The 15,761-nt window shown below is 41.5% G+C and overlaps 1 protein-coding gene across 1 annotated transcript; it reads right to left on the reverse strand.

The window, feature by feature from the left end:
- Positions 1–106: 106 nt before the first annotated feature.
- On the reverse strand, positions 107–9,719 carry snx4 (sorting nexin 4). Its single transcript, XM_061792787.1, has 14 exons — positions 9,452–9,719; positions 8,566–8,690; positions 7,032–7,173; positions 6,814–6,963; positions 5,636–5,683; positions 4,966–5,021; positions 4,778–4,850; positions 4,410–4,471; positions 4,165–4,230; positions 3,726–3,815; positions 2,930–3,029; positions 2,684–2,829; positions 2,459–2,573; positions 107–1,354 (listed from the first exon to the last, which is right to left on the reverse strand). Exons 1-14 carry the CDS (start codon positions 9,638–9,640, stop codon positions 1,307–1,309), a joined length of 1,410 nt encoding a protein of 469 aa, XP_061648771.1. The 5' UTR covers positions 9,641–9,719; the 3' UTR covers positions 107–1,306.
- Positions 9,720–15,761: the final 6,042 nt, after the last annotated feature.

The following is a 15,761-nucleotide window of genomic DNA, read 5'->3' on the forward strand; positions in this document are numbered from 1 at the left end:
GAATCTTCCAAGATTTTTTTATTAACCGTTTTTACCATTTTGTTAGATTTTTTTTTTTTAATTAACATTGTTTTTCATAATAGTCACTATGGAAAAAAGTCACACGTGAATTAAAATACTTTTATTTAAAGTGCTCAAATAGTTGGCACACAATGTGGTGGATTTCAATCAAACAATCTCACAGCTGCACAACTGAAACCCAATTTAACCATCAACTGTTATTTCCCAAAACATGATCTTACCTGAGTGATTGTTAGTATTAAGTATTATCCTGAATACAACACGTAGAACTTTTCTTTTCACAAAAATGTTTATTATTAGCGTTTTATCACAATGATTACAATAATGTACAAAAATTATCTCCCTTGAAACAACTCCATTTGGAAAAACAACATAAAGCTTCAACATTTTTGTTTGTCATTCACAATTTGATCAGATTTGATTTGGCCGTTACCATTTTTGTGACGTACATGTTGTAAAGTGATTATTAAGGGCCAACATGTACAGTACATGCATACTTTGGTAACTTGTTGGATGGGACAGTTAGCGGTAATGTTTCAGTCATTCAGGAAAGGAAAGGGAGAAAAAAAAAAAAAAAAAAAAAAAAGTACATTACACACCAAAATGGCAACCTTCACTTGCGCTCACTCACTGCAGTTTATTTGCACATGTCATAATAAATTACCAAGGTTTACTCCTTGTCAGAACATATGTCAGAAAATTAAAGGCTTTGGCGGAGTAATGTGGCATTTCTTATCAGGGTTACGTATTTGACACAATGAATTGCAGTTTATTTAGATCAGGGGTGGGAAGCCTTTCTCCCCCTTACACTCCCGCCCCACCTCAGTTCCTCGGAGGTTTTATTTGATTTAAGAAGTTTACAACAGGTCAGATCAAATGCTCTCTCGCAGGCGGCGTACGGCCCCGCGAGCCGTCGGTTCCCCACGCCTTGATTTAGAGTGGGAAAAACCGCAAATGGAACGTTTGAGGCATCATTCATCATAGCACGATGTTATCCACAAAGAACAGCTCTTGTACTTCGTATTAAGCGTCACGTGTTACTAGTACCTGCTCTCTGGATGAAATGATCACCTCATCATACTGAGAGAAGCTGGAGACAAACCTTGGATTGGAACATGAAGGATTGGACCAAATGGTTCACGACGAGCGTGTGTTTCGGGACTAGCTTCCGAAATCAAAGTAGTCCATCTCCAAATATAGTAGTCAGACATCAACTGATCGGCTGAACATTTGAGTTGAAATATTGTTTTTTTTTGGATGGGGTGGTGATTGGCTGGAAAGTGGCTCACATTTTGTTGAAACATTCCTTGGCATTGGACCACACCTGGATTCCCTGTGGCAGCGACAGAATACATCAAACTTATGACAACAACTTAAGACAAAGAAATGCCTACCTCAAATATATGCCTCCTTTTTCACCCCCTCAGGATAAAAAAAGCAAGGTAGTAACTGTAACTACCACAGATCATAGTTGAGTTCATCCTTTTTTATAAGGTAACTATTAGATAAATGAAAATGGTTTTTATTTTATAAAAGGCAGAATTTTTAATACATCGCATTTTCTCAAATAATGGCCTCAACTTCAATAGACACTGTCTATAAGGCACAAGGGCCTCTCCTTAAATAGCTTTCACCTGCAAGAAAGTGTTCAAATGCGGACATCAAAGAGTTAACAGTTGTGCCCATTTGAACAACAGTATGTGGCAAACCAAAAAAGCAGCGCAGAAACACTGATCTGGCTGTTTTTTCTTGAGGGTAAAAATGGGAGTCAATACAGAGAGAAGGACTTACAGATCTGTTTCAGGTGGCTGCCGCATTATGTAATTAATACACGATTAAGACACGACATATATAAGAGGCCATTATTTGAAGAAATGCAGTCCATCAAAAGTTCCGTCTTCTTAAAAAATATTACTTCTCATGCTCGAATATCATAGAAATGTACATTTATTTCAGAAGTTCAATTCAAAAGCGAAACTCATTTTACTGTGGTTTCATTAAACATTCCAGAAAATACTTCAAAAGCCCAATTCCTACCTAATTTCTTTATCAAAAGTCATTTTGAATAGTTCGTACGTAATATTCTAATTTCTTAAAATGGAGCATTGTGTATTTTTGTTAGCGGGAAGCTATAATCCTCAAAAAAATGAAATAAAAGCATGAAACTTGACTCCGTATGTAGTGAATCTACAGTATAGACGAGTTTCAATTTTTGAATTGACCTACAATACTGAAATTTCTCCCACCGTGTTCAAATCAAAGTGCAGTGGAGTTCTACGCCATTGCAAAGACAGTAACCACAATAAAAAACACACTGTTGAATGAATTAATTCACTTTGAAAAAAAGGCAGATTTGTTTTCATACAGAACAGCACTTGTCTTGGATCGCAATAGATTATGCAAGTGTAGCTAATGTGTACTGTACAATCAAACCTACCTTCTTACACATGCTAATTTGCATGATGGCGTAGCTGATGAGTGCCTCGCGCAGATCTCTGTCCTTCTGTTCCTTAAAACGCTCGATGTCCTCCCAGGCTGTTTGCACAAACTCTCTGTAAAGAACAACAAATGACAGCTCTCAATAGAAGAAGACCATGAAGCACTTGTGTTGATCCACTGATGAGCTAAGAACAAGCGAACAAGGATGAGAAGAAGAACTCACTGGCACTCTGTGTTTTTCTCCTTGAGCGTCTGCTCTCCCTCCTGGATGCTCTGCTCCAAGGCCGCCAGCCTGCTCTCCCTCTGCTCCTGGCTCTCCTGGCCAAACAGTTTACTGGTCATCCCCTTCAGGGAGAAGACACGCACCATCTACATGCATAAACACATACAGTATTGGAAGTGGAGCATAGATAAAGGTTAGTTCACAGTGCTATAATTGTGTCATCCATAAAGCTACAGCATGCGTTACCCCAGTGGCCAGCTCCTCTCTCTGCTGCTTCTTGTAGGCCAGGTCCTGAGCTGCTACTTCCAACTCATACTGGATCAACTCGTGTTTCCTACACACTGACCTGAGCACACAGACAAAACACTGTCTCAAATGCATAGACATAATACTAACAAAAGTAAGGAACCAGACCTGCAATAACATTACAGCTATGCCAATCAAGATGCGTGCTGTCGTGTGATGTAGACAGTGAAAACCGCTTTATAGCGGGGAAAATACTGCAGACCCACCCGATATAGATGAAAATCTGCGATATAGAGAGACCCTACATGTGTTTAAAAAAAAAAAGAAAAACATTGCTTATAGTTCTTCTCCTCCCCCACACTTTAAAAAAAAAACACACTTTTGAAACACATTGTAAATGAACATATTGAATACAACTAAGCAATGTGTGTGAAGGTAATAACTACTACCTAGTGGCACCACCTGTTATTGGGGACAAAAGGAGCCATCTATAGTCTACAGTTTGCTGGCAACCAGTCCGGGGTGTACCCTGCCCCTTGCTCAAAGTCAGCTGGGATAGGCTCCAGCTCACCTGCCACACTAATGAGGACAAGAGCTATAGATAGAAAGTGAACGGATGGATTATTTGTGGTGAAGAACAGCACAGCTCTTGCAGTAAAATAGGGTAACCAAAATGTCTCTGACAGTGTCAATCAAAACTAAGCTATATTATTGATACAGCTCTTTTATTGGATCTCATCGGATTGCGCCCATGTACCGAATTATTGTGGCTCACGAGTGTCCATCTTAAACATACCGCACAGCCTCGGTGTAGAAGAGATATTCCTTCAGTTGATCGGCGTAGTGCTCTTCTTCCTCCAAAATGTCGTCTATTGACGCCGCGTACCTGACCACACACGTCAAAAATATATCAACCAATATTGTACATAAATAAAATGTTGGCAGTTTGTACCTCATAAGGAACTTAGATACATTATTTTAAATGTTTAATTCAAATTAAATGTCAATTTGTATCTTCTCCAGATACTCCAGCTTCCTCCCACATTCCTGAAAGATGCATGTTAGACTCATTGAAGACTCAAAATTGTCCACAGGTGTGAATGTAAGTGTAAATGGTTGTTTGTGTACGTGGTCTGCGATTAGCTGGCGACCAGTCCAGGGTGTACCCTGCCTCTCGCGCAATGTCAGCTGGGATGCGTCACAAAATGGATGGCTGGATGTCAATTTGTACTTACGTGTCCATGTGGTGACCGGCACTCTGTAGTCCATCTCCCATCTCTTTCTCTATAGCGCTCCATTCGCTGAAGATACAATAATGATATTTTACACAATGTGCCTCCTGTTAACTGTCAAGTCAAATGACTGCAACATGATGACTTGTGGAACACATAATCACTGTTTTAAACCCGTGTAATTATAAACATGTCAATGCAGCACCCCCTGGTGGCATTAACTAATAATGCAGAAAAACAAAGCTCACCTAAAGACTCGTCCATAGTTGCCATGGACTTTGTAGACGCCATACAGCCTGTCTGCTACTCTCTGCAATAAACACAAACAACTACCATGAGGAGCACAATTGTACAAGGTCTTATCATACTGTACCGCCATGACAGCTTTGCACAACCTCGACTCCTCCATGTCACCTCATTGACTTTAAAGCTGATTTGGTTTCAAAGATGGGATTTTTATTTAGAAATTGTTGAGATTCAGATGTATTTGTTATCAATGTTACAGTAATTTATTCTTTCTTAAAATCAAGTCAAATCAAATAAATTCAAATCCTCAACAATTGGCAAAAGCAATAAAACAGGGTTTGTGTTTGGTGTACATTGTTGGGATACTTACCGCTCTGACCCTGAGAAGTTGAGAGATGGCAGCGTTCAGTTCATCGCTATATTGTTTCAGTGCTGTAAAGCGCCTGGGAAATGCAGCAAAAAAACGTGGACCTCAGCATTTCTTTTGTTTATATGGCAATATGAACTTACCTCAGTCTGTTAGGTAGATAAAAAAACATGGAAGAAAATGACACTTACTTGTCAGGGTTCTTGACTCTAAACATGGCACTCAGGGACTTCAGTCTGGAATCAGCCTAACGAGAAAGACCAAGGAATTTCGTTTCAAAGCTGCTTTTGTATACTATAATGTTTCCAGAATATCTCAGATAGAATTTAATAATACAGGTGCATCTAAATGACTGAAAATATTGTGGAAAATATATTTTGGAACTTAAATTCATATATTATACAGATTCACTACACACAGAATGAAATACTAAATGTATTTAATATGGATGATAATAGCTTACAATGAAAGAAAACTCCAAATTCACAGCCTGAAGGAATTAGAATAGAAATATAGAATGTACATAGGAATTGGCCTTCCTAAAAGTATTTTTCTGTGTTCGATTAATTTGTATAACATGAGCTTCAGTTTTTGATATGAACTTTTGGAAATAAACTAAAATAAAATAATAATACTTTTATCTTTAAAATTCAAAGCACTTTTTTGGACACTCAAAGATGCTTAACATTACAGGGTTAAACAGATCAAAAAGATGTGTATGGGAAAATAAAAGAGGTGTGCAAAATAAAAGGTAGAATTTACACATTAAAAGCCATATTTAAACAATGAGTTTTGGTGAGGATTATTTATTGAGATGCCCCTGTATATGAGAGCCAGCACTACTGAATAGAAATACAGTACCTTGTCTTGGAAACCTGTCTCCAAAACTGCATCCCGCCAACCCTTCTCCTGAAAAACAATGACATGTAACTACAAGATGTTTTCAGTTGACATTGGGAGTACTACAAAGAACAGGGGCTGCCCAACAAGGACAAGATGCATGCATTTTAAAGCAATATTTTTGAAAACAAGTTATTTCTACAGCTGCTTTTGTTTGGATGCAGTAATATTAATATTGTAGCAATAGCTAAGTAGTAGGACTAAACAGTATACCGAATGGAATTTGAATACATTTTCATTGAAGATGTCACACAACAAAAGCTTGAACTGTCATAAAGCATGACTTCGCACAAGTTCAGTGATCTGCTTTTGCTTATTCTTGGGCTTTTTTGTGCGTTTAATGTCACCTCAGCAGAGTATCAGGGACGGCAAAGGGGAGAAGTACGGCGATAAGAAATAGAGCTTATTGCAACATAGGGAAGTGGTACACATATCTCTGCTGCAAAATACAATATGGCTACACCAAGTTGACAAATGTTTGTTTGTGATGTTACATGAAAAAATAGCCCCTTGCACAACTCCCTGCATTGTGTGTAAGGTACTGATGCGGGATGGGGAGTTGAAGTTGAGCCGCAAGTTTGCCTGATTCCGACGAAGTATCACAGGCGGAATGGCACGAGTCGATAGCAGGAAGTCCCAGCCAGAGTGTAAAGTTTAACGTCCGACACTCAATGCCCACCCTCCTTTGAGTTGAACGCGGTTGTCGCTGTCCCAGACGTTAATTATTTGAATGTGAGAAGCCGTAATGGCTCTGTGAACGCCCATTACGGACACAGCAATGTCTTGCAGGGATGAGTTCTGACTGAAAAGGCACAAGCATGCTTCCTCTGCAGTCACGCGCCACTTTTCCCAAAATAGAATGTCATTCACAAACTGAGACTCATCCACTGTGGGTTCATTTCTTTTTTTCATCATTTAAGTTAATGTGTTTTCTTGTGTTTTACTTTTACTGAAAAATTCTTTTGACAATAGTATGACAGTTAAGAACATTAGTGTTACTGAAAACATCACCTCTACAGTAAATAAAGTAATGATAGAGACAGTTTGACCCTAAACGTTTTGTAAATATGAACAAATCAGGGATTGACCAGCAAGGTTCCACTGTGTATGAAATGTAATTCATTAACAGTGGTACAAACCTCTGTAAGGAAAAGGAAAACTATCTTGTCTTCACAGAGGACGGGATGTGACATCACACGCAGCAAGAAGTTTTCCAGGCCCACTCTCCGCCGCTCGACAAAATCCGGGTCGAGGTTATCAGCTGACAGCTTGTGCCACACAAACTCCGCCTAAAGGTGGAAACATCCACACATTAATGGACAAGAACGAACGAGTGAACATGTCTGTTTCTACTCACCCTTTTCTCTGGCAGCGGAGGGATGATGATGTACGGGTAGGTGACCAACAGGTACGTTCTGAGTAGCTCAAACTCACTGTAGCGTCGCCACAGAGTGTCAGGTGTGGTGGCTGGAGAGACATTAGGGACTGTTTCAGATGGTCTGCACACATGACAACAGGAACACTCAGTGACGTTTTTGTTAAATTTATGAAAAATGACATTATACATACAGTGAAGTCTGAAATTGTTTGGACAATGACACAGTTGTTATTAAGTCACTTTGTCCAGCTCCTCCCTGACAATTGAGTTATGCAACATAAAATGGCTAAAATTCAAATTTTCAATAGCAATTGTCTTCCCCAGTCAAACAAAGGGCACAGATAGACAAAACCATTCACATCTGTGGAAAATTTTTCAATTTACCGAACATCCATGTTTTTTGGAATGTGAGCGGAAGCTGGATTAGTCAGAGGAAACCTATGCAAGCAAGTTAAAATCTACATCATGGTGGTTTTTCCTCCCTGGTTGCATGGGAAATGGACAGGTTTATATTAAACCTGTTCAATATTCACACTGGAAAATCCTCATGTGTGTGGTTTATACAGGTCTGGTTCAGGTCACCGGCTCTGCCCTATGACAGGAGACCGGGACAAAGCACCTACAATGTCTTTTTTTTTTTTTTTTTTTTTTTTTTTAAACGATCTTCAAGAGCTACCAGAGATGACCATATCCAATGTCCATCACATTTACAAGGTGACAGTGAAAACTCCTGCCACAACTTACATATGTGACTACAAATGTATGTAATGTGTATATTTTGTATGTAATTTGCTAACATTAGCTTCGTAACTTTTATTTAACATAAAACTCATCTTACTGTAACCTAATAGTAAATAGAGCAAAGGTTGTATATGGTCAACAAGGAGCAGCTAATCTTAGCTGATAGAATTAGATAGAAAACATGTTAATCTCCTCTAACGTTATATTTGCGCAAACTAACGATAACTTTATCTCACCACAGCAGTTTAACTATATCGTGTTATTAGACCGTAGTAATCGTAGTTATCGCTGCACACACAGGAAGTTGGCCAACCTGTTTCCTGGTTTGGTCACGTGACATTGGCCCATACCAAGATGGGGCGGGCCACAGACTTTGTGGGCCATGAAACATTACGATAGCCAATAAGGAATCAGGCTGAAGCAAGCCACAAAAAGGAGCAACTGGCTGTGTTTGAGTGTTTGCATAATTTGTCATTTGCCATAATCAAATATAGTGAACAGATAAGCTAACACTTAGCCTAGCATCTTCAATTTCTTCCACTATTACGGTACTCTTTCAGCTTTGTATTTTTAGGACATTTAGATACCCTGTGGCACCACACTGCTTCACACCGGTCAGTCTTGGTTCAACGAGGTCTGGTTTGGGGGAAGAGACTTCCGATCGTTAGTGGAGATATTGTTGTGTGTGTGGCGTGCAGTACACCATACGCTTGGAGCAGTAAGAACACACTTAAAATCGGTATAAGTGTTCCAGCCTTTAGCAGAACCCCACCGTGTCTCTACGAGGTAGACGGTGTAGGTTTCCTGCATGTTGACCGTGTTCTTGCCCGTTCTCTTCTCAGCCTCCGCCACATTGATCTCCAGCTTCTTCAACAGCGACGTCCCCTTTTCCACCATCTGCACAGCATAGGATACATTCGCTGTTAAAGAGTAGTGAACCATAAAATAATAAGGTAAGGTGTGATAGTAAAGGTGGACAGATAAAACACACAGAGGTGCAAGTCAATCATCCGCTTCTCCTCATTGTTAAAATGCGCTTTGAGCTGGGGTATACCCTGGATTGGTCACCAGCAAATTGCAGGGCACATTTGAGGAAGGCGGAGTACAAGTACGGGGAGAACACGCAAACTCTACACAGGTAGACATTCGAACCCAAAACTGTGAGACGACCAGCTAAACACTACCACACCATGCTGCCGGAGGTGCAAGTAGTGATAGTATTTAGCAGGTCACGAGACCAGACAACGTCCCCAATCACCTCTGAATTTCCGCCCTTCCAAAACTGTAAAAAACAAAAAACAAAACAAAACTTAAATTGGCAAAACAGCCCCAAGAACACGGAATTTCCACTTGAGCCAAGAGGATAAACTCCATGTAACACCAACAACGGCGGCTAGTTAGCAAGCTAGCGTCACGAGTGAAGTTTGTACGAAAGCAACTGGTCGAAAACGACTTCTTCTTGACAGTTGTAACATTGCAATTTTGTCTAATAACTTTAAAGGCTCGTAAAACACCAAACGCTTCGTCTCTACTCCAAAATATGTCAGTAATAGCGTTCGAATGAACTCCACACACCCCTGCTAGCTGAACAGGCTAACGCCTACTTCAAATTCAACGTCTACATCAGAGAAATCATGACAGCAAATAACTGTTGCTACCGTGTTGATGATGTTGTTCTCCGCCTCCGTGTTGTCAGCGTTGCCGATGACCGCCACTTGTTCTCCGTGACTTCCAGAATCTGCCATCATCTTCCGCCGAGAGATGTTGGTGATGCGCCGCTCTTGGCTGCCTGGTGTCAGCTGAACTGGCTCAGCAGGCGAGGAGCTGGAGGTGGCTCCTTTGCGCATGCGCAAATGCGTACGACGGACTTCCGTTCCTACGGCGACGACGTAACGCGAACTTGTACGTACTGTAGTTATCGGAACGCGTCGCAGGCAATCGCTAATCAACGCTAAGCAGTAGTAAAGCCATACAGTAAATATTTGTATGGAAAACACTTCTCGGAGATAATTTACAACATACAAATGAAAACTAACAGTGACAACGGTCATGACGTATTCTTACCGACCGTTCGTAACTTCGAAACAGGGTCGGTTTCCGATATAGGCAGCGGCATTCTGTGTGTGTGTGGGGGGGGGGCGGATTTGAGATTCAAACCCAGAACCTCAGAACTGTGAGGCAGAAATGCTAACCACTACATCACAGTACAGCCTTCTGTTAGACACGCTATATATGAAGCATAAAAGTGAAGCTGTGGCCAATCTGCATTCTCATTAGCTTGCAAAAAATGCTCCGGAGGAAAAAAATGACCTAATTTCTCACCTCGGTGCCTGCTGGAGACACGGAATACAAAGACTGAAGAAAACTTTGCAGATGAGTCGAGAAAACCCCTCAGCTAACCCTTTACCTTATCAGATAAGTGAAGCTGTATATCTCCTGTATATGCTCACATCACATTGCGCAAGTGTCCCTAATAAAGTCACTGGTGAGTGTATAATATTACAAAGTTGTATCTATTGTACAATAAATTCTCACTTCTTGGTTATTCTTCCATTACTATTACTATTAATCCTATTCTGCCATTATTGTGCTCTATAACTGGTACAACTCAATGAAAAAGTGTGTGTTGACCCCCATTTGAAATAAGTTTAAATGGTAACTTGATTGCAAACACAGCCAGATTACCAGTTATGAGGGTGTGCACACTTGTGCAACCATATTATCTTAGTTGTTTATTTTTACTTGCCTACTCAATTGTTTTTCCCAATTGAGTAGTACAGGATACAAGCCACAATGGTGAAAAAGGTTTTGAAATTACAAGCGACGATCCCCCCAAGCTGAGAACAATAGCACACTAGCCAACGACTTGAATACCTTCTACTGCAGATTTGAAAAGGACAGTTTCACACCACACACCAACCCGGCCGCACCCGCGACCACAATCACACCTCTGACCTCTGCGTTAACCATCCATGGACAGGATGTGAGACGCATCTTCAAACAACAAAAGATTAACAAAGCGGCAGGCCCGGACCACGTGTCCCCATCCTGCCTCAAAGTCTGCGCGGACCAGCTCGCTCCAGTCTTCACTCAGATCTTCAACAGATCTCTGGAACTGTGCGAAGTTCCATCCTGTTTCAAACGCTCCACCATCATCCCAGTCCCCAAGAAACCTGCAATCTCGGGTCTGAATGACGACAGGCCTGTCGCTTTGACATCTGTGGTCATGAAGTCCTTTGAACGTCTTGTGCTGGACCACCTCAAGAGTGTCACAGGTCCCCTGCTGGACCCCCTGCAGTTTGCCTACAGATCTGCGGATGATGCAGTCAACATGGGACTGCACTTCATCCTAGAACACCTCGACAGTGCAGGGACCTACGCGAGGATCCTGTTCGTGGACTTCAGCTCAGCGTTCAACACCATCATCCCTGAACTCCTTTCATCCAAGCTTCTCCAGCTCAGCGTCTCACCTGCCATCTGCCAGTGGATTTACAGCTTTCTGAGGGGCAGGACACAGCAGGTCAGGCTGGGGGAGGCCACCTCATCCACACGCAGCATCAGCACTGGGGCGCCCCAAGGTTGTGTCCTCTCTCCGCTGCTCTTCTCTCTCTACACGAACGACTGCACCTCAGCGAACCCGACTGTCAAACTCCTGAAGTTTGCAGATGACACCACTGTCATCGCCCTCATCAAGGACGGTGACGAGTCTGCATATCGCCAGGAAGCGGAGCGGCTGGAGCTGCGGTGCGGCCGACACAACCTGGAGCTGAACACGCTCAAGACTGTAGAGATGATCGTGGACTTCAGGAGGCATCCTTCGCCACAGCTGCCACTCACGTTGTCCAGCTGCCTTGTGTCAACCGTCGAGACCTTCAAGTTCCTGGGAATTACAATCTCCCAGGACCTGAAGTGGGCGACCAACATCAACTCCGTCCTCAAAAAGGCCCAGCAGAGGATGTACTTCCTGCGGCTTCTGAGAAAGCACGGCCTGCCACCGGAGCCGTTGAGGCAGTTCTACACAGCAGTCATTGAATCAGTACTGTGTTCTTCCATCACAGTCTGGTTTGGTGCTGCTACAAAAAAGGACAAACTCCGACTGCAACGGACAATCAAAACTGCTGAAAGGATTGTCGGTACCCCCCCTACCCACCCTTGAGGACTTGCACGCTGCCAGAACTAAGACAAGGGCGTGCAAAATCCTCTCGGACCCTCCCCACCCCGGTCACCAGCTCTTCCAGCTCCTTCCCTCAGGTAGGCGCTACCGATCAATGCAAACTAGAACTAGTAGACATTCCAACAGCTTCTTCCCTCTTGCAATCAACTTCTTAAACAGCTAACTTATAATTCCATTACAACAAGCTGGCAATTTTTTGACTTGAGTTCGTTGTCACATTTCTGTGGGGCCAATTATGTATTACTCGTGCACTCACTGTAGTTGTCTCGCCGTGCTGCACTATTTGCATATACTGGCCACTCATGCCAGAGTAGCATCTGCTCCGTTTGCACACTTGGAGACTCTAAATTGCCCATAGGTGTGAATGTGAGTGCAAATGGTTGTTTGTTTGTATGTGCCCTGCGATAGGCTGGCAACCAGTTCAGGGTATACCCCGCCTCCTGCCCGCGACCCTAGCGAGGAGAAGCGACTCAGAAAATGGATGGATGGATGGAAGTTTATTACAAAAACCTGCCATTTGAACAGGGGTGTGTAGACTTTTTGAATGCAATTATCTTACAGGTTTCCTTTAAATACATGCACTCTGTCCGTCTTGCTGACACGAGGGCACGACATCTTTTTTTAATTTGTAGGTGTGTGTCTGTGTTACCTTAAGTACTGTTAGAGCATGGGTCACCAATATTGTGCGAGCCTGCTCTCACCAATGATGGGACATTGTGATTTCCTAGGAATGTTGTAGAAGTGATCATTTGAAAATGTAAACAGAGATTTATAGATGGTACTACTACTGCTGTTGAGACTGTTGTTGTGCTTATTGTCATTCCCTCAGTTGCTCAATTCCTCTATCCTGTTTTTTTTCTACCTACCCTGTCACTTTACTCTCTCTCCATTTCAGCCCAACCAACCTTTGTGAAATCATTGTTAATCATGTGAGAAATCATAAATATTCACCATCAGTCCTCCCAGTTAACATGCATATTTGACTTCTAAAGCCGTCAATGGCAGTGAATGTTTTAATATCATTGTTGATAACAATTACATGCATTTTAATCTAATTTGTTATCCAGACGTGTGTGTAAAAATTGTCTTTTTTTAATCAGTACCCAAAAAGTAGCTCTTAAGTTTCCCAAAATATTGGTGACCTCTGCATTTGAGTAAGGCGCTCCTCTTCCTCTTCAGGATGGGAAACCAGTGCAGTCATGACTCACGCTGCACATCCCTTGTCATTTTGACAAAAAATGATGTGGAGGATGCCAGCTGGAGGAGGCGCAGCGTGCCGCGCCGCAGATGGGATGCTGGGGGAGCCCAGAGAAGGAAACAAGGAGTCGTCTGCTTTTTAATTCACACACCTGCGCCGTGAGGGTCCGGTGGGACATGTTCAAACAGAATGTTTTTTTCCCTCCCATTCAGCATCTCTTTCCCTGCATGACATGTTGCTTGAAAGTCACTCCTGCCTCGACAACAAGGACATTTTTAAGAAAACAGTAACTGTGGTGTGATTTATTTTCTCATGAGCACCCCGCAACTCTGCACATATAACAGTATACTGTATATATCGGTGCAAATGATACCACAGACTGCTCCTTGTCCTTAATGAAGCCACAGAGACCCTCTGTGTAAGCCCTTCAGTCCTCTGGCCTGTCTCATTAGAGTAAATGAAGCACCTGAACGCATCGCACATTTACAGACTCTCTTTCATAAGAACAGCAACATGAGGTGAATAGAGGTGGACCTCTCGTGCAGAGTTACCTGGGATAGGCTCTAGATCACCTGTGTCCCCAATGAAGTCCTATAGAAAATTCACTAATCGGTGTCAAGGAAGTTTGTTGAGGGGAGGAGTTTAGTTTAATCTGGGTTATGAGTTACGGAGAGTTCACTACATGTGCATTTACATGCACACTTCTGGTGCCTTTTTAAAAAATGTAATCTATTAGTCATTTCTTTTTAAGGATAATGTAAAATGAGTTTAAAATTATATAAACATATTTTGGCATCATGGTTTGTGGTGTATTTACAGTTTAAACTATTAACAAACAAAAAACAACAAAATTGGGGGCGGGCATCAATTGCAATTTTTAAGCAGATTACTATACTGTACAAATTTAAAGGGCAAGGAACCATACTTGGTAACTTAAGTCAAAATGGACACCACACCATGGACTATAAAACAGGGTAACTGTAGACTTACAAAAAAAAAAAAAAAAAGGATATTAAATGCACTGGAGCAAAAGTATGATATGGCAATAACATTATACTTTTTCAAAAAAAATGAAAGCAGTATTTTTGTTTTCCCAAACCTTAACTTTAAAGTTTAATACATTTGCATTTAATCTTTAAGAACTGTTTGTTTTTAAACATTTCGGTAACTTTGAAGTTCAATACACTTGCATTTAATCTTTAAGAACTGTTTGTTTTTAAACATTCCGGCAAGAAAAAATATAGTTTGTTTTTTTAGATTGCACTTGGTGTAAAAATTGTGTTCGACTTTGGAGGTTCCAATGTGAAAAATACACAAACGTTTTTCAATGTCCATGACCGACCTTGGACATTCACACACGTCGGTTTATCTCTATCATGAAAGCAAGACGTGAATAAATCAGTGAGTGCTCAATATCAATATTCAAAGACGTAGTCAATACTCATTAAGAACAAAGCCCATTTGGAACACCCAAAGACGAATCAGCCGTGATGGACGTGTCCCTCTTTTTCTCTCCAATCTTTGAGGAAAGGACAAGTAGTTGTTTAAAAGTCACCGTGGCCAGCCATTCTATGTCTGGGTTATAATTGTCAAAAGTCGGAATGCAGCAAAGTAGTTATTATACTGTACTTTCACTGCCGCATGTAAGGACGGTCGGCTATAAAAAGCAACAGAGCGTGTCTGCATAAGCCGGCCGCAGTTAAAGTCAACAAAGTGCGCCGGAAAATGGAAAGATTGGTCGGTGTCCACTCTTTCCACGCTCGGATTGTTTGTGTTCCTTTTAAGCCCTGATGTTGTCTCTTTTTAGCAGAATGACCAGAACTCATTCAGAGCCAGCTTAAATGTCCTTTGGGAATATGTGTGTGTGTGTGCGCTGTTCCCATTGTGTCATCCTCTAAAAACAACAAATAACCTTCTTCCTGCTGCAGCCTAAATGTCTCTCCTACTTTACTTGACCATAAATAAAATAACTAAAAGACACTCTGTCTTCATTACGACCTGCTGGCACCTTATAAACAGGAATGTTGCAGCATAAACTGAATTTTAACATCACAACGCAAACAAAAGCCCTGAAATGCAAAAATAAAAATAAAAAAGGTACCACTATGACTTGTTCAACCATGATCGTATGTATGATCAATGAAGCCTTAAGTGAGGTACACACATATCAAGGACATTCTCTTCCTTGCAATCAAACTCGGCCCCGATTATCGGATGTCTCCGAAAGAATATCGGTATGTGTGTAGCATGCTTCAAGGCTGCTTTGGAACTGGCCAGTGACATTGCCCACTACAGGCCTGGCATGCATACTACACCATTTTCAGTCACTTTTCCAGGTCTCCGTGAACACAGTTAACGTCATCTGATTACTAGAGCGTTGTCATCTAAATGTACGCTTAGTAGGACTTTCTGCAAAAGTAACTCAAATGGATAGAAAACGTACATATTTTAGAGCTTTACCCTTTTGCTTTAAACTAGGTGTCGGCAACGTTTGAACTTAGATGTTATGTTGAAAAGTTTTTGTAAGATTTTGTACTAAACTCTCACGCAAACATGTTGGATGATTAATTGGGAATTAATTGTGAATTTAAGCAGT

Source organism: Phyllopteryx taeniolatus, chromosome 12 (assembly GCF_024500385.1).
Source record: "Phyllopteryx taeniolatus isolate TA_2022b chromosome 12, UOR_Ptae_1.2, whole genome shotgun sequence".
Taxonomy (NCBI): domain Eukaryota; kingdom Metazoa; phylum Chordata; class Actinopteri; order Syngnathiformes; family Syngnathidae; genus Phyllopteryx; species Phyllopteryx taeniolatus.